General features: G+C 47.5%; 1 protein-coding gene and 1 non-coding gene across 2 annotated transcripts; both read right to left on the minus strand.

Annotated features, from left to right (window-relative positions):
* Window positions 1-18,069: 18,069 nt before the first annotated feature.
* On the minus strand, window positions 18,070-18,972 carry LOC117835471 (uncharacterized). Its single transcript, XM_034714811.1, has one exon. The coding sequence runs from the start codon at window positions 18,970-18,972 to the stop codon at window positions 18,070-18,072; it is 903 nt and encodes a 300-aa protein (XP_034570702.1).
* A 1,156-nt stretch (window positions 18,973-20,128) lies between these two features.
* On the minus strand, window positions 20,129-23,851 carry LOC117837277 (uncharacterized). Its single transcript, XR_011896973.1, has 4 exons — window positions 21,974-23,851; window positions 21,818-21,886; window positions 20,769-21,737; window positions 20,129-20,670 (listed from the first exon to the last, which is right to left on the minus strand). It is a non-coding gene; the product is annotated as an uncharacterized protein (transcript).
* Window positions 23,852-24,536: the final 685 nt, after the last annotated feature.

The following is a 24,536-nucleotide window of genomic DNA, read 5'->3' on the forward strand; positions in this document are numbered from 1 at the left end:
CATCTTCAAGTCGCTCAACATTTCCTCATGTAAAACAACTTGTTGTCTTAGTTCTGCATACTGCATTCTTCAAATTCTCAATCTCCTTAGACTACATTTTCATTGCTACATCTGAAGCTTGTGCCTTCATCTTCAAGTCACTCAACATTTGCTCATATTCAACTACTTGTTGTCTTAGTTCTGCAGCTTCTTGTAGCCCTCCCAAAGAAACTTCAGATCTTGAGCTTGTAGCTGAGGTTGGCTGCACGGTCACATAATCAAGGAAGGTACTTGACTGCAGATCATCAGGACTAGAATTTGGTACTGCAACCCCAAGGATTATTTTCAATATTTTAGCCTACAAGTGAAAGGAGCAGAAGTCAAACTTCAATCTTAAACAAAGCAACTGAATAAAGTAAAGAATACAGGAGCATGATAATCACTTGTTTAGTTATATACCACGACATATGATTGAATTTCAGCAATGCAGGAATGTGATACTAGGCCCTGCATAATAAGTATTTGGTCTGTTGTCTTAGATATAAGGAACATAATATACCATGACCATATAAATGTAGATGCCAGCCTTGCAGATAGATCTAGAGTGGCCAAGGTAAGAGAAGGATCTCAAATCTAAGAAAACACACCGAGATATTTACTTTTCTCTAAAGAAATACTCCAGCAGCATAGGACCGTGACCACATCTAGTCATCACTAGACTCCGCTCCATACATAAATAAAGTTGAGCTGAGTGCTCTCCGGTGAAGCAGATGTAGATCTAGAAAATTGGAGGGGACTATAGAGAAAATAAATGAGATTCTCACTCTTGGAGCTCGAAGTTGCATTGGCGCATGGTTCGTTGGGGCAGCCGGTGCTTGCGTGACATCCTCACTCAATTGCTCAATTGCACAAGCATGGGTGCATCCGTTGCAAGGACACTGAGATGTTCCTCCAAGAGTGCCGCCGACTGTGCCGCACCTTGATGCCTGCCACCCATGGAGCTTGCTGCCACCGCTGAGGTACCTTGCGGCAGCCGAGGTCAGTCGCCATCGCAGATCTAGTTGGACTTTAGAGCCAGCAGAGAGGAGAGTGCTAATTTTGGAAATACAAGGCGGGAGTTTGGAGGGGCACTATGGTAGCCATGTTTTTATTATTTGGGGGGAGGCAACGGTATACAGAATTTGAAGATCCCGCTTTCAAGTTCCTGGGTGCGAAATGAAAATTTGGTAAGCTGCACTTGCTGCGGGGTAACTGACAAGATTGTGCACTCTTATCGGACCCATTTGTTAGCGAAGCTAGGTGCGTTTCATCTTGCATACAACCTAGGTGGGAGATGAATATCTGGAAGATGCCCACGCTTCAGTGAACCTGGGTGCATTTCTAGTCGCTGACCACAAAGGGGAACAACTACTTTCTCCAACTATAATGCCTACGCATCTGTTTTTTAACTCATGTGGATGTTAGGATTTTCCTTTTTTTATCCGGACCAAAGAGCACTCATGTACTGACCGAATATTTTGCATGCCTACCCGTGAAGGAAATCCTGCATATTCCACCCTATACTTGTGGCAGGATTCCTGATCAGTGTAGGTTTGCGTATTCCGAGCATCCCACGTATTTTCATGGCTACTGTACTCTCGTGAGGCGTGAGCTAGGAGAAGGTGCACTACGTTGTTGATCGGTCATGGTGCTTCAATAAATAGGCATGCCCCCAAGGTCTTTGCTCATCAGCTCTTCATCTTACACGCATTGTTTAGTGGTTGTGCTAGGCAACCTACTTGGTTCTGCGCCCTATGAGAGGTGAGCTCATAGCTTTCGCATCTTATTTATAGGTTACCATCATTTCTTGTGGTCATTGCCTATTATTTTTAGTTCTGTTGGTAAGTCTCTGTTGGAGGATGACTGGTCAAGCGAATGGAGCAGGCAACTTTGATGTTGTGCCACCTCCGCAGCAGCCAAGCTTCGTTGATCCATATGATTTGTACGACATGGAAGAAGCGGATGAGGATGAAACAGAGGAGTTGAAGAAATTTGAGTTCGCTTGGCTGCCAAACCACAGTTACACTCATATGCTTCACAATGGTCGCTTTGTGTGCCCTTACTACTTTCTTGCCCACTGGACGTGACGTATTCATGACATCGTGCAGCATGCTTCTAGCATTGGTCGCTCGGGTCATGTTACCTTGGACTCGAGGGCTAGGCATTGTGCATTGGAGGACTATCTTCGGAGCGAACCTCGTTTTGTTGCTATCCCTGGTATGCTAGAATAATCTTATGTCATATCCATCTCCATGACCGTGTCCGTTGCTCCTCGTTGCCATGTCCGTGTCTGATGCATTGCATCTGCATGTTGTGACACTTTCGTGTAACAGAGATGACTTTATTTGTATCATCTGGATCAGTGTTTTTAGCCTGTCAGTGCCTAGTGACAATGCACCAGTTTAGTATTTAAAATTGTATGGTTCCGTTGTTGTGTGTGTGCGCGCCTATGCCACTGTACGAGTGTGGATCTGTGGGGATGTATCATGTATGTATACTTAAGAATGCGATCTAATAAGAACGGTCATGGTTTGTTGATTACTATTTCAGAATAGAGGAACTTACGTTGTGTATCTTCTTATATAAGCTGATAGTCCTCTATACTCTGCTCCCTATTTAAGGCACAAAAGAAATCCCCTGTTGTTTGCTGCCTCTGATCTCTTCCCCGCATCTTTCCAATCTCCACCACCGCCCGACGAGCTGCTCGTCCTCATGACCAAATCCACCAGCATGGCTCAAAGCCAGACAAGCTTCTCAGAGCGCCCCAACACACTCTTCACTATGGGAAAAGATCTCTTCCAGGAGTTCGGCACCCACGTCACCATCGTCACATTCTCTCCCCCACCGGTGAGCCCAAATCCTACGGAGCACCCAACGCCGACTCCGTCCTCTGCACCTACCTCCCCGAGATCCATAGCTTGCCGTCTCCAGCTTGTTCTGAAATGACAGGGAAGGCCATGGCCAGGGTTGATGGAATGAAGTGGGAGGCGGAGGAGACCACTTTCTTGGCTGAGACGGAAAGGGCGCATCAAGCTGCCGCATGGTCGAAGATCTTAGCGGCTCAGACGAGCGCCGGGAAACAGAACAAGTGAGAGGTAGATGTGGAAGCTCTCGGGATGGACGAGCTGCCGGTGTTCGTCAGGGCATTGGAGGTTCTAACGACCGACGTCCAATGCCAACTCAACACAATGGAATCATCCCAGAAGGAGAAGATGCAACCTTAATCATTTTCTATTAGTGCTCTCACTACAAGATAAATCATGAAGATGTTATGTGAACTTTTATGATACCTTAATCCTTTTGTAATCCATGCAAGAAATATTTGTATGTTCTTCTTATGCATTATATAAGCATCAATCAGACATATGATCCGTTCTTGGAAAATTGAATAGGACGTACTAACATTTGCAATCCTTTATTGGGAAAAAAGATTCTTGATCTAAATTTTGGTAAGCTGAGCAAGGATTTCCTTGCTTTTGAGAGATAGCCAAATAGGATCACATTTTTTATTAATAATCATCCCATATTGATTTTCAATCTTTAAAAAAATGGATGCACCATTCCAACTCCATTCTCATTAAATGAAACATAAAATTCGATCCATCTTGGTTTCTAAAGGCCTATGAGTAGGAGAACGACCCATTGGGAATTAATGAGGGAATAGCATAAATTGGTTTTAAGTAACCATACCTACACGAGAACTAAGGAAGATCAGCTGCATGGATGTGGAGGATGTGACATTACACGGCACTGGAACGTGGACGGTTGCCACATTAATCGTCAGGTACAAATTAGAATTTGTTACAAATTTTGGGAAAAATATGTATAGACATATGATCTGTTAGAGGAAAAGTGAATAATACGGACCAAAATGTTTGATGCTTTGTTGGAAAAATGGTTTGAATTTTGGCAAGGTGAGCAAGAATTTCCTTGGTTTTGAGAGAGAGCCAAATATGATTACATTATTTGTTAATGTTTGTCTCATATTGATTTTCAACCTTAAAAAATCAATGCAATATTCCAACTACAATCACATTAATGAAACATAAAATTCAATCCATCTTGACCTCTCAAGCTATGTGAGTAGGAGAACAACATAACAAACATAAACAATCTAATTAATCTCCCTAGGAAAAGCTTGGAACTCTTGGAAACAGCAAAATGAAATCATGCAATTCGATTGGCAAAGTGACAATACATCATCAACACAATGATCAGAAATAGCGATTCTACGCGAGGTACAGATGTATGATTCATTATCGGAAAACTAAATAGGATGGACTAAACTTTTTATCACATATTGATTTTCAACCACTCAAAAAATCGATGAGGGAAGATAGTCATTAGTTTCTAAATACACAAGACAAGATAGCCGTTGTTGCTAGTGCACAGTACAAGAGAGTCCGTTCATGAACATTCAATGGAAAACATTGACTTTTTTGACGCAATGCGGTGTGGTGGTATAAGAATAAAAAAAATCACATGATAAGACATGGCATGGCAGGCTATGACACAACATCATGACCAGAGAAAACCAAAGCACCAAGAAAGATGAACAGATTCTTGCCGATGTCCCATCATAGAGAAAACATAGCAGGAAAATAGGGGATCGATCCTCGGACTAGAAAACAGGGAATTTCCCTACTAGATTCATAGAGCAAGAAATCATGGGCGACGCCGGCCCATAGAGTAGGAATGGGTCCAGCAGGACCCCCTCGCTCACTGGGACAGTCAATGCGGTGGACATACTTAACATTAGTGGCCGAGCAGCTAGCCACAGAACCCACACGTGTTCATCCCGGCCTCTAGGGCACTCCACCCACTACACACCAGCTTCAGGTGGTGACGGCGTCTGGTGGGAGACGGGGGTCACGGTATTCTGGCAGCGGCATCGGGGCTTCCCCCACTGCTCTCTGGCTAACCAGTGACAACCCCCGCAGGTGCTGTAGAGCGTGCGGGGCCCCATCGGGCCAATCCTCCACTGCGACACCTTCATCGTGCCGCAGTCGCCACATCTCCCCACCATCATGGTGGCCAGCAGGGACGGTGGGAGGGAGAGCGTCAAGGATGACCATTGTGTCGCTTCGGCTCAGACGCGAGGGACGCAAGGAACGGTGCCATCCATTGGGGGAGATGTTGGCAGAGGTAATGAACAGGCACCGGGAGGCGCGTGACAGCAAAGAAGGAATAGTGAGGTTCAGAAGGTGATTAAATAAGGAGTTCCTCACCTTTCCTGGGAAGCTGCACCGGCTTCCCTGGGAAGCTAGGCAACCGGCGCCTCTCGATCTGAATGCAACTGGTTATGATTCTTGGCAAAGCTAGACATAAATTCTGTTGTCAGAAAAGTGAATAGACCAGACTAAAATGTTATTAGTGTGGAGTTAGTTGAAAACATTTGAGTAGTGTAGTGGTGGATAGCAACTGCCACATAGCAAGGATTGCCTTGCCAAGTCTTGGCAAGCAAGGCTAGTAGGCAAACTTGGGCAAGACAACCAAGCAGACCTAGAGTTTCATCCATGGTTTCATTTTTATTTGTTGATGTCGCACTCTTGGAACAACAAAATGAAATCATGCAATGAGATTGGCAAAAGTGACAGTACATCATTGGCACAATTTTCAGAAACATAAGGCAACATAACTAAAGTGACACTTGCAGAATGCATCATGAGGAAAATGTTCAGAAACATAAGGCAATCCTATGGTACTTTCACTCTAAGTACCATTAGCTACCAAATATAAGAGCACCATCCCACCTCTGAACCATCTACTTAATTAGCCTTGCCACCAAGCATCAATCCCGCAACAAACAACAAATAAAGCAAGCAGCATGCGCGCGAGTTTGACATTGTGCCTATAATTCCCAATTGATTTAAGCTTGGTAGTAGCCTTCTAAAGTTGTTGCCGCACCGTCTTGAGCTCATTCCTAATCTCTCTAAGCTCACAGTTAGCTTTTCTTAATTCTTCCTCCCACTTCTTTGCATCCTCTTCAACTTGCACCTTCTTCTTTATAAGCTTCATCAGAACACAAAAGGCCCTATCATCCCATTCTAGATCAACCCAGATCATGTAACCACATTGCTTTTTTTCTTCCTACAAATTAAATGGCTCTTTATAAATCACCGTTGACAACAGTAACATGAAACCACAGAAACAAAATCTCTATGAAGTAGGTAGCCATTACCTTTGGGCAGCAAGCAAACAGGCGGCCAGGGTTAGAAAGGTTCAAGAATACTTCACCACAGCTCTCAACCCATGATCGCACTTGTTTTCAAGATGCCAATGGGTAGTGTTGCAGGAAGATGTCTCCAAGCAGTAGCTACCAACGGAAGAAGATGATGGAATACTCGGATGCTTCATAAATGTCATTGTAACTTGAAATCAATGTTTAGTTTTGCACTTCATAAACTATAGCCTATCAACTTCTAAAACCAATCGGAATGCAAACATAAGGGTAGGACGAAATTGGAATCTACTGCCTTCAACCGAAATCCCCAATTCCAGAAATCCCCTTCCCTTTGACGAAAGGGGAAGTAGCGGCACAAAACAGGGGATTGACCTGATTGTATCTCCTACTACTCCCTTCACTACTACAATGCGCCATTCTCGCTGCCCATTGCAGATCTGTGTGTCGAGGATAGATCCCCAGTACCTGCAAGGAAGGAAGAAGACGGACTCCTACTAGGATTCCTCTATAATCCTACTAGGACTCATATCATGTAATCATACTATGACTCCTACCTTGTAACCGACTAGTAATCCCGCCCCCATGGTATTTTTAGGAGGGCAGGGTGTGGCGGAACCACTTCAGATTTTCTTGGTTAAACATGATTTAGCCGCATGACACTCGACGCTCATGCCTAAACCGAGTGAACACGAAGTGCCATCGGATTTCATCCGATTTAACCACTTGAACAGGACCGAATAGCAAACCCACACGAAGGTGAGCGGTTCCAGAGAATACAACAAGTCCACTGAGTTAACAAATTAACCATTTAGTTTGGCCGTAAAAACAACATCAGAGTTTTACAAGGTTCAGCAGAAAAACAACAACAAAAGGTAAAGCAACTAGCGGAAGCGAACTCGTCGGGTCGGACATCCCTGGTGAGGCCAACCGGGACGTCAATGATCCCTCTCCTCGCCGTCCGAGGAGGGATCCCACTTAACCGTCCAACCCGGAGGGAGTTGGGGCGGCCAAGTGCCAGCAAAAGGAGGCTCAGGGGCAGCAACTTCACCTCAAAAAGAAGAGCCACAGCGAGGCTGAGCTACTAAGCTCAACAAGACTTAACCGACAGGGAGCGCGCTAAACTACCTCTTCTAGACATGCAAGGCTTTTTGGCTGAGGGGTTTGTTTGCCAAAAGCGATAAGTGTATCCCTACTTTCAAGTTTTAGCTCCGGTTCTAAGTTCATTATCCGATCCAAGTTTGCAACCTATTCTAAGCAAGCATAGAACCAACCAAAGGTATATACATCATCAACACGACCATGTCATCATCAGATTCCTTATTTACTCAGGGTGACATAGCGATCAAGTAGTCTCAAACTGTGAGAGGCAGACGAATCGATTTGAGTTTCTTAACCATGCATAGCAAACCTAATCTCACGACATTTGCGCACCAGAAGGGCCGCTTCTTGTGTCAGCCGTCCCCATCGATTCCCAGGCGCGTGTCAGGTCCAAACTTCCCTTGGCATGCAATGCTCCACAGTCCCGGCCTCTGCCGTACTGTGACCGCACTTGTACCCACATGATGCACCATGGGAACCTCGTTCCAGGGACAACAGGGGTATAAGCCACGCCCTAGTTCAATAAGGTACTAGGCTTCCCCATCCCATACTAGGTATGAGATTAGTACTTTCAAACACTTGATCAAGAACACCACCACTGTCGGGCCTTAGCAAGTTTCATAGACAGACGGGGTGATCAACCGACCACCAAAGAGTTACCCCAAAACCCTACCCCGTCCATCGTCCTTATAGTTGTAACAGAAGGGTAGACATCCAACTCCTACAACTCGCGAGTGACAGGGAATCACTCGGCTTTTACCGTTTCCTATTTAAGCAAGGCATCTACTCGGTCCAACAGATAGTGTTCAGATCAAGGGAGCTAAGTTATGCATCTATGGTTCCAAACAACTCCTATATGTAAATGCACAAGCATGTTAAGAAGGCATGCGCAAGTCTGGTAAAACGTAGGGGAATCATGCATCCGGGGCTAGCCTTCGAGCAAGGAGGAAGGGAACTGCTCGTCTTCTTGGGCAGCTTCGGCTTCTGGAAGCAGGAGCTCAGCTACACCGTCGTCTTCTGGCGCCGGATGCAGCTCGTAGTAGCCGTCGGCGAGATGCAGCTCCACACGAATGCAATGTATTGGTTAGCATAGACGGTTATTTCAACAGCAACACTTGCAGGTTTAAGCCCAGAAACTTGCGGCAAGTTACACGAGGGTGGGGAGGTTCGATGGAGTTGATGGAGATCAAGATGTAAGGGTCGGAGGGGGGAGGAACTTATGATTTGGCCCTTAATCTAGAGGAATAGATGTGCTAGGGGTCCTCAGACTTAACGCTGAAAAGTCCCCAAGTTTTACACATACACCCTCGGTTCAAAGAAAAAGGTACAGCCGAGCCCTCGGGCGAGGCGGAGAAGGGTCGGCGAAACAAACAGGGTCGGGTGAGACGGAACCGGGGTCGGGCGGATAGGAGGGGTCCGACGAGGCGAACAAGGGTCGGCAGCCTACCTTCGTCTTTCAGAGAAGGCTTGGGCGGAAGGACTAAGGGGCTTGGGACAGCGGCGAGGATGTCCGGCAGTGTTCCGGCGGCGGCGGTGCTTCTTGTGGATCATAAGCAAGCTCTTGGGCAGCACTGAAAGCAGTGGCTGGCGGATTTGGAAAAAAGGTGGTGTTTGAGCAGAGAGGAGAGTTCCTCAAACTTAGGTGGTGGTGCTGTGAGCTAGAACAGGGAGCAAGAGAGATGGCAGCGAAGGCAAAGGGGAACTCCGGCGGGACTCCGGCATCCCATTTTATAGCTGCGCGGAAGAGGGAAGGGGAAGCGGCGCGAAGGCCGGGGAAGAAGCGATGGAGTGCTCTGCTCGGGCGGCGATTGAGCGACGAGGACAGTGGAGCAGGACTTCGGGGATGACACCGGCAGTCATTGGGCACCGACGTCAGGGCGGCGCAGGCGCAGGTTTGCCGGTGGTTGAGATTTGGCGGAGGTGGGCGTCGTCGTGCAGTGGATCTGATGGAAGTGACCGAGAAAATGGTGCTAGAAACGAGGGCGCACAGGTGAGAAGACAGGCGGCTGCGGTCGCGCGGGCGAGCGCGGAGCAACAGATTGTCGGGGTGGCTTCTGACAGGGCGGGGAAAGGAGCTGTCGCTGCTGCGGTCTGGGTTGGCGGAGGAGCAATCGTCGCGTAGCGAGGACCGGGGCGGCGCGACTGTGGCGAGGTGACGGAAAAGACGGGCGGCATCGGGCTCTGCGGTCAGGATCTGGCGATGTGATGATGGGCGCGGGCGGCGAGGTGCTGCAAAAAGGGTAGCAGAGGAGCTTCCGCCACGATTGGGGAAGGGGGCGCGAGAATCCATCCGGTCATGGGCCGGCGACGAGGCGGAGCAGCGGGCGTCAGAGGAGTTGAGCCACGCGGCTGGGGAACTATGAAGCGGGCATGCAACTCGACTGCGCCTGTCGCGGGAGATCTGGGGGAAAAGATCTCGTGGGCCCATGGGTCAGTGTTGGTGGTCCACGGCTCGAACTGAAGGGTGACGCTGTGGGATGGCTTAGAAAGATCCGACGGTGGGTTAGGGGTCGGCGAGGTCGGAACTGGGGAGACCACGGCGAGCGGTCAGATCGAAGGGGTTGGGAGCTCTGGAGGTGGAACACTTAGGCTTGGAAATTGAGACAGGGGATCAGGGACTCGGATTAAGATTAACGCGAAGGATTTTTTTATCCGAGGCCGTTACAGCCTACCCCCCTTAAGAAGAATCTCGTCCCGAGATTCAGATGTAGAAGTAACCGGTGGGGGTGTGTAGCCTTTACCTCCTTGGCTGGGAAGAAAATCGGGGAAGTGCTTGTTCAAGTACTCTTTTGTTTCCCACGTTGCTTCATCCTCTGTGTGGTTCCTCCAGAGAATCTTGTACATTTTGACCATTTGGCACTGGGTATGCCTTTCTTTCTGGTCAAGGACCTTGGCCGGATACTCTGCATAGGTTAGGTCAGGCTCGATTTGAAGCTGCTCTGGTTCTAAGATCTCGGTTGGGACTTGGACACATTTCTTCAGTTGAGACACATGGAAAACGTCGTGTATGGTTGATAGCTGTTCTGGGAGTTGGATCCGATAGGCCACGGGTCCACAAATTTCCACAACTTCATATGGGCCAATGTAACGGGGAGCCAATTTCCCTTTCACTCCAAACCGTTGTATTCCTTTGGTTGGGGAAACTCGAAGATACACATGATCACCAATGTCAAACTGTAGGGGCCTTCTTCTCCTGTCAGAGTAACTCTTCTGTCGAGATTAGGCAGCCTTGAGATTTGCTTGGATTACCTTCACTTGTTCTTCGGCCTTTACCACTAAGTCAGGGCCATAAACTTGTCTCTCTCCCGCTTGGGACCAGTTCAATGGTGTCCGGCATCTCCGTCCGTACAATGCTTCAAATGGTGCCATCTTCAAACTGGCTTGGTAGCTATTGTTGTAGGAGAACTCCGCCAATGGCAGGCACTTGTCCCAGTTTCTGTCATAGTGGATGACACAAGCTCTTAACATGTCTTCCAGGATCTGATTGACTCTTTCGGTTTGACCGTCGGTTTGAGGGTGATAGGTTGAGCTACGGATGGGTTTGGTGCCCATGGATGCTTGTAGCTGTTCCCAAAAGCGTGCTACGAACTGAATTCCTCGATCAGAGATGATGGTCTTAGGCACACCGTGTAGGGAAACTATGCGGTCAAGGTACAGCTCTGCATACTGCTTGACTGTGTGGGTGGTGAGGACAGGAAGGAAGTGGGCGGTCTTGGTCAGACGGTCCACTATAACCCAAATGGAATCATGTCGCTGCGATGAAAGAGGCAGTCCGACAATGAAATCCATGCTGACATCCTCCCATTTCCAAGAGGGAATAGGTAGGGGCTGTAAAGTACCTGCTACCTTTAGATGACTAGCATTGACACGTTGGCAAGTGTCGCACTCTGAAACGTACCGGGCAATTTCCTGTTTCATTCCGCTCCACCAGAAAGTTTGGCGTAGATCATGGTACATCTTATTGCTGCCTGTGTGGATTGAGAATTTGGAGAGGTGAGCTTCATCTAGGATCTGCTTCCTCAAGTTGGGGTTGGCCGGTACAACCAGTCGGTCTCCATAATATACGCTTCCAGTTTCCTCCTGTCGGAACTGCTTATACCCTTCATCTTTCAAGGAGATCTTCCTGGTGATCCGCTTTACTTCCTCATCCTCCACTTGTGCTGACCTTATTTGGTCTTCTAAAACAGAGTCAAGGGCGATGTGGCCAAGGGTTCCATGGGAAACAATTTCCAAACTGAGTTTTCCCATCTCATGACACAAGGTTTCGGTGAAGGTCGTTGCCAACAAGCAGTGGCAACAGGGCTTGCGGCTAAGAGCGTCGGCCATCACATTGGCCTTGCCGGGGTGATAGTGTACTTCTAAATCATAGTCCTTTATCAACTCCAACCATCTTCTTTGGCGCATGTTGAGGTCGGCTTGGGTGAAGATATACTTGAGGCTCTTGTGGTCGGTGTAGATGTTGCAGCGGGTGCCCATCAGATAATGTCGCCATATCTTTAAGGCATGGATCACTGCGGTCAACTCAAGATCATGGGTCGGGTAGTTTAGCTCATGAGGTCGTAGTGCCCGTGAGGCATAGGCAATGACTCGGTTGTCTTGCATAAGAACACACCCAAGTCCAGTGCCAGAGGCGTCACAGTACACATCAAACGACCTAGAGGGGTCAGGTTGGGCCAAAACTGGGGCTGTGGTCAGCAAGCGCTTTAAGGTTTTGAAAGTTTCCTCACATTTGTTGTTCCACACAAATCTGACCTCTTTCTTCAACAACTCTGTCATCGGCTTAGCTATCTTGGAGAAATCCGGTATGAAACGCTGATAGTAGCCTGCCAGTCCAAGAAAACTTCGGATCTGGTGCACTGAGGCAGGAGGCTTCCAGTCCATGACTTCCTGTACCTTGCTGGGGTCGATGGCTATGCCATTCTTAGAGATAGTGTGTCCCAAGAACTTGACACTATCCAACCAGAATTCACACTTGGAGAATTTGGCATAGAACCGATGGTCTCTCAGCCGTTGGAGAACTTTGCGAAGATGCTTAACATGTTCTTCTTCGCTCTTCGAGTACACCAAGATATCATCAATGAACACCACTATAAACTTGTCCAACTCGGGCATGAATACCGAGTTCATGAGGTACATGAAGTATACGGGTGCATTGGTGAGTCCAAAAGACATGACCAGGTACTCGTAGAGTCCATATCTTGTGGAGAAGGCAGTCTTAGGGATGTCACATGGTCGGATCTTGATTTGGTGATAACCCGAACGAAGATCGATCTTGGAGAACACTCTAGCTCCAGCTAACTGATCAAACAAGACATCAATGCAGGGGAGTGGGTACTTGTTCTTGATAGTCACCGCATTGAGAGGTCGGTAGTCTACACACATGCGTAGACTGCTATCCTTCTTCCTCACAAATAGGGCCGGGCAACGCTAGGGTGATGCACTAGGTCGGATGAAACCTTTTTCCAACAGATCATGCAATTGGGTCTTCAACTCGGCCAGCTCAGCTGGTGGCATCCAATAGGGTCTTTTGGAGATGGGGGTGGTGCCGGGGATCAACTCTATGGCAAACTCCACGTCTCTATCAGGTGGCATGCCGGGCAAGTCCTCTGGGAACACATCAGGGTACTCAGAGACAACAGGGAGGCTCTCTAGTCGGGCTTGCGATAGAGGGTACGCACAGGGAGGTGCGGACTTAGGAGGGTTCAAGAACAGGGTGGAACTGCCATAAAAGGGCGAGTTGATGTGGAGGGTTCGGGCGGCTGAGTCTAGAACCACTTGGTGTCGGGTCATCCAATCCATTCCAAGAATGATATCTATTCCTTCCAGGTCAAGGATGATCAGATTTTCCTTAAAAAGGTTTTGGTCTAGCTGAATAGGCATGTTGACACTCATCCTATCAGATGTGATCATTCCACCCGGGGTGGATATTCTAAAAGACCCTCTGGTTTGGCAGTCTTGTAACCCACACTTGTCACGGGTCTTTCTCCCGATAAAACTATGTGAAGCTCCCGAGTCAAACAAAACCAAAGCTGAAAAACTGTGAATCAGAAAGGTACCCGTCATTATCGGCGCACCTTCAGGAAGCTCTGCTGCGTGGGTGAAGTTCAGTCGACCTTGGCGAACTTGCACCTTGGGCCTCTTTCCTTTGTTGGGCGTTGCATTGCTCTGCCCTGGGCGCGGGCTCTGATTTCTGGGGCAGTCCTTGGCGAAATGCCCCACATTGCCGCAGGCAAAGCAGCGGTTACCCGTTGCAGGACGTGGGGGTGGCGGCAGGGTTGGCCGGGGCGCCTGTGGTTGGAAACCAGGAAAACGGGGCGCTGCTGCTGGTGGGGGTCGGGCAATCCACCTTCCCGACTGCTGGGGTCGGCTGGGCGCCTGGGGTGGAACCATTCTGAAATGCTGCGCAGGTGGGCTGGGTGTTGGCAGTGGGGCTTTCCTCTTCCTCTCGGCTGCCAGAGCCTTCATGCAGTCCTCTTGGGAGATGGCCAGGTTGACCAACTCATTGTACATATCCACCCTTATCGGGTTTAACCTTTCTCTGAGCTCCAAGCTCAACCCTCTGCGGAATCGGTCCCGCTTCTTCTCGTCGGTGTCCGCGTGATATCCAGCATAACGACACAGATCGTTGAAGGCTTGAGCGTAGTGTAACACATCTTGGTTTCCTTGGTGAAGAGCCAGGAATTCATTGAGCTTGCGCTCCAGGAGACCCTCCGGAATGTGGTGCGCTCTGAACGCAGTCTTGAACTCGTTCCAGCTGATGACATGGTCTGCTGGCAACATGGCGTGGTAGTGATCCCACCATAGTCAGGCGGAACGACGTAACTGCTGGGCTGCAAACCGGGCCTTGTTGTGATCGGGGCACTGGGCGGTGAGAAGTTCGAACTGGGATTCGATGGTGCGAACCCAGGCGTCTGCATCAAGCAGGTCTTGGGTCTTCTGGAACAATGGGGGCTGCGTCCCCAAAAAGTCTTCATACCGAGCAACATGAGGTTGCTGCTGAGCCCTTCCACCATGGGGCTGTTGTTGTTGTTGTTGTCCTTGTACCAGATGTCTCAGCAGCTCGGTCTGAGCCGCTAAGATTGCCTCTAGTGGAGATGGGGGTGGAGGTGGGGGAAGATCCTATCTTTGCTCGCTGCTGCCGGGCACAGAGCCAGATCTGGTGCGATGCGCCATCTATAAGAGTTAACGTTCCATTAAATTCATAACCTTAGAAATACTCCAACAGATGGGAACGCACAAGTTAAATTCTCCAATGCAACTCTTGCTGATAACGCAACACACGTCCTCATAAGGGAGATACACTCTTCCCATTGTCATCTTAGTTAGCATCTAGCTTAGCCTTGTACTCGACTTCGGGCGAACCATACCCAGACTCCTGGAACTCTCTTATTTCTGAACTTAAGCCAAGGGGTCGGGCTAGGCGAGCATCCCGAGAAAAGGGGTCAGCAAAACGATCCACACAAAAAGGGGTCGGGCGAGGTGGAGAACTGCCTCGAAGGGTCGGGCGCATCCGATCCCGCGAACCGGGGTCGGCCAACTTGAACAGACCCACAGAAAATAGCGTGTGTGGTCACAGCACAAACTCACATAGTCTAACATTCCAACATTTTGTAAAGAGTCAAAGGTTAGACTCAGGATTTGATTTCATTGGGATCTTTTTACAGAGGTGTTCTAAAACACAAGGCTAACCTATTATAGGACTTTCCAAAAGTTAGGCTGCCGAGGAGTACAACAAAAGAATGGGTTCCCTGCAACTCTCCATCTACAAGGGAACACTATGAGTGGGAGAAGGGGCGTCGTCCTCTTCAATGTCCATACTGGACGCTTCCTCGACCTCCTAAAGATCTTCTTGAGCTTCCAGTTGCATCTGGAGGGCATGCATGTCATCGAGCTCGGCGTGATGCTCGTCCAGATGAGCATTGGCAACCGCCAGCTCCATTTCCACTTCCATCTTTTCCTCTGATAGCTCGATCATGCCGTCCACCAAGTCGGCTACTTCTCCCTCGAGCTCAGAGATTCGGTCCTGCATATCATGGACCTGAATGCCTCGTTGGATGAGCTGATATGTTTGGCCCACCATGTCTCTTCTGGTGGCCTGGAGGTGTCCTTGGGTATCCACGGCGATCCGAGCAAGGATAGTCATGGCTCGTCCTTGGAGCTCAATCAGCCGATATAGGGCTGACATGCACCGGATATTGGTGGAGATGGTGACCATTGAGTAGGAGGTGGCCAACACCTCGATATTGCTGACGCGGTTGAGCCACACCGGGTCCAACCAGTTCCTAGCAGGGAACAGGCCGATGGGGTCTAGGGTGACCTCCAGTGGGTGCAGCTGACAGAATTGACTAAGGAGCTGAAGAGCAGCTGACTCCCAGGTGCCTTCCGGGGCAAGACCGTATGCTGAGATCCCAAACGAGGGCCAGTCGAGCCGCATAGGAGGGGGAGGTACTACTGCCTGTACGTTGCATGTTTGGACGCCTCGCTCCAGGTACAACCGTCCCGCATACAACGGTGGAGACTGGTACCCGAACCACTTCAAGGTGTCCCACAAGATCGCGGGAAAGCCCTCGAAGTGTAGACACGTCGAATGGAAGGTGCCATCCGCGCCATACAGGACATGTCCGGGGGCGGCCATCTGGAACCAAGAACCAAAACCATGTGAGATGAACTCTAAAGGTTAGGGGTCGGACAGAAAAAGCATCCGGGATTTAACCGAAAACAAGCTGGAAGAACTAGAAATCCTTAGAACCAAAGAAGAGCTTTTCCGAGCAAGGTTGCTTTTGAGGAGGGTGACCTTACAGATTCTTAGCTTATGTCGCATGCACGGCCTACCTCGTTCTCAACCAAAACAACTGCCAAAACTTGGTCTTACGCAGTTAGTGCCAGTGGCAAGGCAACCAGTACGTCTCTCCCTATAATAACTAGTTGGTTCCAGCAACGTTTCCTAAACGATCGCGGTTAGTGTACCTACAGAAAAACACAACCATACAAACCTTTCGTGCCCGCACCCACGAAAGCGTTCCCAAACATTACCGCTCACTATAGGAACGGCATCCATGCGTTCAAGGCTGCATGGACAACACTCAACCATGGAAATAGGTCCCCTTTGAATGGAACCGTATAACCCTTCGCATACTCGTGATGCGGAATCAGCGCATGTATAATAGACATGGCGAACAACCGTGATGATAGGCTCGTTGGAATCGAACCATACCAACCTTCGTATGGATTACATACGGAACCTGCGCACGTATGATAAACGTGGGCGAAACAACTGCGATGACAGGGTCCTTTGAATAGAACTCCCTATCAACCCTCGCATACTCGTGATGCGGAACTCGGCACACATATGATAAACGTGGCGAAGTGCTGGAAGGGTTAGCAAGATAACCAAATAAATATTAGCCACCTAAAAACAACCCCAAAATCCCCTAGGGCCTCTCGCACTAAAGTCATCCTTAACGATCGTACGACATACTTTTCAAAGAGTTTCTTGCAACTTTTATCTTTTTAAAGAAGTGTGCTAGGGCTTGTTGTGTTCTTTGTCTTGCTAAACCGGCTCTGGTACCAGCTGTGGCGGATCCACTTCGGATTTGCTTGGTTAAACATGATTTAGCCGCATGACACGTGATGCTCATGCCTAAACCGAGTGAACACGAAGTGCCGTCGGATTTCATCCGATTTAACCACTTGAACAGGACCAAATAGCAAACCCACACAAAGGTGATCGATTCCAGAGAATACAACAAGTCCACTGAGTTAACAAATTAACCATTTAGTTTGTCCGTAAAAACAACATCAGAGTTTTACAAGGTTCAGCAGAAAAACAACAACAAAAGGTAAAGCAACTAGCGGAAGCGAACTCGTCGGGGTCGGACATCCCTGGTGAGGCCAACCGGGACGTCAATGATCCCTCTCCTCACCGTTCGAGGAGGGATCCCACTCAACCGTCCAACCCGGAGGGAGTTGGGGCGGCCAAGTGCCAGCAAAAGGAGGCTCAGGGGCAGCAACTTCACCTCAAAAAGAAGAGCCACAACGAGGCTGAGCTACTAAGCTCAACAAGACTTAACCGATAGGGAGCGCGCTAAACTACCTCTTCTAGACATGCAAGGCTTTTTGGCTGAGGGGTTTGTTTGCCAAAAGCGCTAAGTGTATCCCTACTTTCAAGTTTTAGCTCCGGTTCTAAGTTCATGAGAGAACACAGGGGCGGGCAGGTACACACCCACATTTGGTATAGTTTGTCCCTGTGACTTGTTGACCGTCATGGCGAAGCTGAGCCTAATAGGGAACTGCTTCCTCTTAAATTGGAATGGGGACATCTCATCGTCAGAGGGGCACAACAGTATTCGAGGAAGGAAAACCCTCTTTCCGGCATGTTGTCCCAGCATAATTTCAGCATCGATTGAATTTTTTTGGAAGCCTCGAACCACCAACCTTGTACCATTGCACAGCCCATTCGCAGGGTCGATATTCCTGAGCAATATGATCGGGCATCCGATCTTGAGCTTTAGCAAATGTGGAGGAAGCCCGTTGGGAGTCAATGTGTTAAGGAACTCCGACGGATAGTAGTTATGCGGATCATCAATCGCGGAGTCAAAACTATGGTACACCATCTCCTCACCCTGGAACATGCCGATCATCTTGATATTAATATTGTCCACCCAATCATTACGTGTACATAGAATCGCTCTGGAGGTGATGTAGTCCTTGTTTGTCATGTTTGCATTGAGGTTTGGAAAGATGCATTCAATCAACCTGTCAAGATCTTTCTAAGAATCCCCAGAGTACGGGACACATATATCGTCAGGAAGACATACATCACCATCTCCGTTAACCTCCTCCGTGCCACCACCAATGCGCAGTAGATATTCCGCAAACCACGGGTCACTCTGCGCCCTCATGTTGCGCACGAGCTTAAGGTGGTGCATGGATTCCCAAAGATATGACCTCCGTAGAGTAGCATCGACTATCTGAGCCCTAGATCCTTTCCGTACAATAGGGAGAACCTGTCTAAAATCCCCTCCAAAGACAACAGTCTTCCCACCGAACGACAGATCCTGCCGGCCCATTATATCACGTAGGCTATTGTCTAGGGCTTCCATAGCTTGCCTCTTTGCCATAGATGCCTTGTCCCAAATGATGAGAGATGCTTGCTGCAATAGCTTTGCAGTACCACTCTCTTTGGTAAAACTAAAACAACCATCCTCAAATGTAAGGGGTATCTTGAAACGTGAGTGGGCCGTCCTCCCACCAGGCATTATAGATGCTGCGACACCAAATGTAGTTGAAGCAATGGCAAGCTTGTTCTGATTGCGAAGGGTTCCGAGAAGTGCCCTGTACAAAAATGTCTTTCCTATGCCGCCAGGTCCATCTACAAAGAACAAACCGCCTTGTTCGGTGTCCACTTTGGACATTATCTCTTCGTAGGCAGCCCTCTGCTCCTCGTTTAGGGAATCAGATAGCCCCACATCTTCCGGATCCTGATCAATGCTTGCCTCCTCAAATATCTCACGAGGGATACCGCTAGCGTCGTCATATGCGTCATCAATTCTTGGGAGAGGGAATGACCTTATGTCCTTCCCCATAGATTGCAACATATTCCTAATGTCAATCAAAACCACCTGTTCCACCAAACTTGGGTTTGGATTGTTGCGCCTGTAGTCTTCTGACATTGCGTCAAGGTGTTTTGTCCACAACCCAAACACATCATTTGGCTCGCAGAATACCAATATTGTCGCGAATAACCTACGCAATGAGGATGGCATATGGAACAAACTGTTTTCAGTAAGACACTCATCAAGTGTATTATCTTCTTCGATTAGGCCTCACCTCTCCGCAGCTTCACGGAACGAGGGCAGGAGCACACCGTCAACAGTCCTTAGGTCCCCGTATGAAGTAGCCCCAGCAACATGGTTCAGGAGAACCCGAAGAAAGTAGCATTCCCCCTCAGCCGGATGAGCTGATACGAGTCTCCCGACTTGGTATACGGCGTTTTTCCTTGGTTTCCAAAATTTACCATTAGACTCCTAAGTATAATGCTCCGGAAAGTCACAGTACAAGATTCCTCGAGCTTCCTCATGAAGCCTGTTGTAGTCAAAGTACACTGTCAGCATTGACTCGTCAGCACCTGGACGCTTGACAACCCGTTCGATCTTGTCCTGTTTATGATATGTAACCATATGCATGTCGGGAAGATGAAGCTGCAACTGCTGCACTTGTGGATGGTTCTTGCTCAAGTCAAAGCTATATATCCTCCACATCGCTTCTGGAGATGTCACCCACCGGGCCTCTCTGTACTGTGTGATCTCATCAATGTTCCCCTTGTCATCTTTTTTTCCAGCCTCCCTAACAGCCACAGACACTCTGTCGTGGCCCTTGTATATGTATTTGAATAGGTATTTCACAGATTTAATGCTACTACATGCCTCAACATTGATGTGGCAATTGAAAGTACGCAGCAGACATGGGTTGTATGGGACGACCCACTGATTGTCCAGGATGTGACCTCTAATTATTTCCTTACGACCATCATCGCGGCGCCGATAGATTGGGGTACGAATCCTTACCTTGCGATGTTGAATCATAGAATGGCCGCGGGTAACGGTTTTTGCATGAAGTACGTCCCCTTGTGCATGGACATAATGGATTTAGCATCCCGCATGGGCCATGCATCATATGCTTCGTCACCATCCTGTAGAGGTCAGGGTACTTCTTCTTGTTTGGTAGCTCAGCAGAGATAAGCAGGTCATACTGTTCTGGACACGTGATCTTGTACTTCCTCTGCATTATTAGCAAAAAGTGTGCATGCGGCAAGCCCCTCTTCTAGAACTACACGACATATACGAATGCACGGACCTTTCCAAGTATGTCTTTTTCCATCAACATCTTCTTAAGCTCCTCCAACTTCGCCCTGAACACTCGAGATACAAGATCTGGACGGTCCCGTGGACTCTGACCAGGATAAAGCTCATTCTTGATCTCATCCCAATTAGGATTGCACGTCATTGTGAGGAAGATATCCGGTTTACCAAACTTTCGCACCAGAGCCATCGCATCCATGTACCGACGCCTCATATTACGGGCCCCTCCGATGAAAGTCGGCGATAGCACAGTACGCTTACCAACCTCATTAGCGTCTTCCACCCCTGTATGCCAGCTGTCAACCAAACCTTGGTACAGGTTAGCCCTAAGAATGTCCTGATTGTTGCGGATGTAGTCTAGACGTGAGCTTTCGATCTTAATGTAGGTGTCGACGGCAAATTGCTGGAATAGACGCTTGCCGTATAGTATAGGATTAAAAATCCCAGGCCGCATCTGGAATTTGTAGCAATAGTAATCACGCACGGAGACACATTTATTTCCAGCAGACCCTGCACACATAAACATTGTTCATGTTAGTACCATGATTGACGACATGCGAAACATTTGTCTAATGTTTGTAAGACACTATAAAGACATCTGAATTTACCAGCATCATCATCACCACCACCATCAGCACGCGCCTTGCGAATCGCTCGAGCTTTATTGACTTCAGCCATAGTCACACCAACTTTTGGAATGTAGTTGTGCCACCCAAGCTCACCTCTCGGAAAGAATAGCGGGTATGAGAGAGCGTCGTAGCACCCATGATAGGACCGGATGCCATGGATCGACCTATCCTTCCCTTGGAGGACAACACTATCATCGAACTGGCCCCAACACTCGCTCCCCTCAATCCAAACGGTAGCAACCTCTGACGTTAATGGCACGTTATATGTTCTCTAGTCTAGCCATTGGTCAAGGTTCAACTCAACATGGTAATCCTCAAGGTTGTCAACCTGACCCATACTCCTAAGATTCTCTGAGTAGGGATTAATGCCATGTAAGATGTCCTTTAGCCTCTGGATGACTTCCCTGTCTTCTTGGGCAGACTTCTCACGGCACTTGCAGAGCCTATGCTCAAGAGACGGATTGTCGTTGTAAAAATAAAGCTCGAGGTGACCAGGTTCGTGACCATCCTCTTTACCAAATGATCTTATGTTATGGTAGATTTGACCATGGGCACGGAATGTGTAAATTCCACAGTTTCTGAAGTCGGTGGTCACACGATCAAGCTTACAGTACATAGAAGTGAAAGAGAAGTGGCCATTGAAATATCTGATGTTTGCACGGAAATGCCTAGCATCAGCGTCCGAGCTCGACCACAATCTCATGAGTCCTGGTGGTGTCTCATGGGTGGAAAGATGAATCTTTCCACTGTGACAACAGAATCCAGGTGGCTCGGACTCAAACTTTTCTGCATTGCAGTGCTCGCAGTTATGCTCTGGCTTGAGCATGTGCGTCACGTTAGGGACATTGGCATAAACCGCATCATATGGATCTGGTACATCGGGTTCATTGGGATCTTCATTAGCCGTCTCGAGATCGACATCCTCATTAGCTTCCCAATCATCAGGTTCTAATAATTAGCATGAGTATGAAGTGTTAGATTTTGGAAATAAGATAACTCAAAGGTCACATAGATGCGCCGGGGTGTACCTTGGCCTCCAAAAAGGTACCCCTCATCCTCTTCCTCGTCGTCCTCAAATATGATGTTCTCATCACAATCTGATGCAACATTGACACATGAGTAATGAGACAAACGTATTTACATAGGTAGAATAATAGCATGCAAGAAGCACGTGCAACATTTACCATCCTCTTCCATGGAGGCATGTGTCTCTGCCTGCCCACCATGTGGAGGCACTGAATACGGCTCATCAACAACAGATGGTTGTGTCTGAATACCTGTAGTAGAGTCATTAGGTGCAGGCCTAGTATTTTCTGCGAAAGATTAATTGCGGGTGAGACATAGAAGAGGTATTGACAAATAAGAAAAGTGAATTTCTTTTTACCCGCTGCAAATACATTAGATGCAGTGAAGGGATGGGAGTCACGAGCGTTCGTTTGGGTGCCACCTTTAGTAGTAAAATAACAGTAGGATAAATGTAGGTTACTTTAAATATCATAATAATATAATATATGAATACTAAGGTGGGCAAAGGATGTGAGCTAATTACCATTGTCCATGACACAAGACGTTTGAGTCGGCTGGCTCATATAATTGAATTTTTCACAAGCAGGCCGTTTGGTATTTCTGCCAATGGTTGCTTCAAACATTTGATTACGCCGGTTTAGGCGTGAATTCCTAATTCCAGGAGTCATAAGCTTGCTATGGATGGTGTGGTTTGCAGGGACCAGCTGAGGAGTAATGACTCCAGGGGATTGCTCCATAGCTGACTGGATGTAAACAGGCTTGCCGTTTACAAGGGGGATTTCCAACTCGTCCGATATTCTTGACGGCGATTTATCAGGAAGAGGGAATACCAACTCTGGGGTAAAGTGAGGACTTGGCATAGCGATAGAGTCAGGATGCAAATTGCTTGCCTGTTGTTCTTTGGCCCTCTTTCTATAGTCTCTCTTGGACTATCTTGTTTTCTCTTTCTTCTCTTCTGGCGTCATAAATAATCTCTTTCTAGCATATGAATCACGCCGCCTCTTATTTATTGCAGCCCTCTGCCTAGGAGACATTGCCGCCCTCAGTGCCCTATCCCTTCTACGCCTACGCTCCTTAGGTGAGAGGTCATGATCATCAATAGAACATGGATCTAATCCATCACCTAAATAACGAGTTGCATTGATGTTTGGTTAATGTGTTTGGTGCATTAAGATGGCAACAATTAAGAATAACAAGATCTCTATTTGATTTGGCATATGTATCACGCCGCCTCTTATTTATTAATGCGATGTTTTCATAAAAAACCTATTAAAGGAAGCAGTTATAATTAAAAAAGCACTAAATAATTAGCCACCATGGGATTACCTGCTCCACCCACAGTACTGCTATAACTTTCAACGCAAACGTCCCCCGTGTCACCAAGAGTAGCATCATCAATGCGTAATGCAGCGTTTATATCTAAAAAAGTTTTAGAGCTTTAAATTCCTGAAATCAGAGTCAAATCATATGATTATTCATCGCACGGTTACCTCCTTCACATATAGGGCTGATACAACTCTGATCGCATGAATCTTCCATCTCACCAAAAGTAGCCTTCTGAAATAAAGCACCTTCTGAAATAATGATGTTTTTCCAAAACAACAAAAGTGTGTAGGCGCACCTGATTCACCTGTCCCCACATGAAGTATGTCTTTATTTTCTCCCAAATCTCCCCTATGGAGCCACCTATCGTTTTCATCTGCCTCCATGTGTACACTGTCATCTACATAAACTCTTTAGTCTCACTATTTTGTCATAAAAAAATAACGATGCAGAAGTGGAGTGAAACAAAGAACACAATAGTACCTTGGTGATTGTTTGGAATGTGCTGAATGGCACCTTGTTCCGTTTTTCTCCTCTTACCCTCTCTATCACGTTCATTAGGATCTACATGATCCAGGGTTTGCGTACCTTCATCATATTGAAATGACATAATGAGTGACCATAGTACATCACGACCCAAATGTCCAACTGTATCCTCACCTAGAATTGTTATATTTGTGAGTTCTTTAAAAGGTTCCCTAGACCGCCTTGACCCTTCCATCAACGCGATAGTACCTGCACAAGCCAAATGAAAGGCAAAATCGGATTTCAAAAAATTGATTGTACAATTTGATTATGCATCTCATTTAGTTTTTGCTAACTTCCAGGGAAGACCTATATGGGTATAGGCCTGGTAAATTATACGTGGAACTATTCCTACTCTAGCTTGGCAGGTCTTACATTACTGATAGGATTTCTTAATTTAAAATTTGATTGGACATATAGCATATACTTGTTAGTGTACAGGTTATATCAATAGGTTTATTTTCTTGCCTGAGGAATGCATTCATATATTAATCTGTAAGGCAGTCCACAACCAATAATCGATAACATTCGGGTATGCGGTTCAGAAACAGAACATTCATAATTTCACTATGTAATTGCCAACTACACACTACCTCTATTGCAGCATTTTGGAACAAAGGCAAAACATTGGTAAATCAGCACTGACCTGCCAGTGTTTCGTAGATAACAATCTGCTACTGAAGAAACATTCAAGGCACTCAACTGCGGAAATCAGGAGGCTCTTAGGCTGCAACCTGAATCAGAACAATTGTCTCAAAATTAGAGCAATTCAGATAGATGATGCAGTTAGTATATATTGCAGTACACATTGGATTAAACAAGACAGGACATGTGCATTCAACTTAACTTGTATGTGATCAAATGAGAATATTA

This window comes from Setaria viridis, chromosome 9 (genome assembly GCF_005286985.2).
Source record: "Setaria viridis chromosome 9, Setaria_viridis_v4.0, whole genome shotgun sequence".
In the NCBI taxonomy this organism is placed as follows: Eukaryota; Viridiplantae; Streptophyta; class Magnoliopsida; order Poales; family Poaceae; genus Setaria; species Setaria viridis.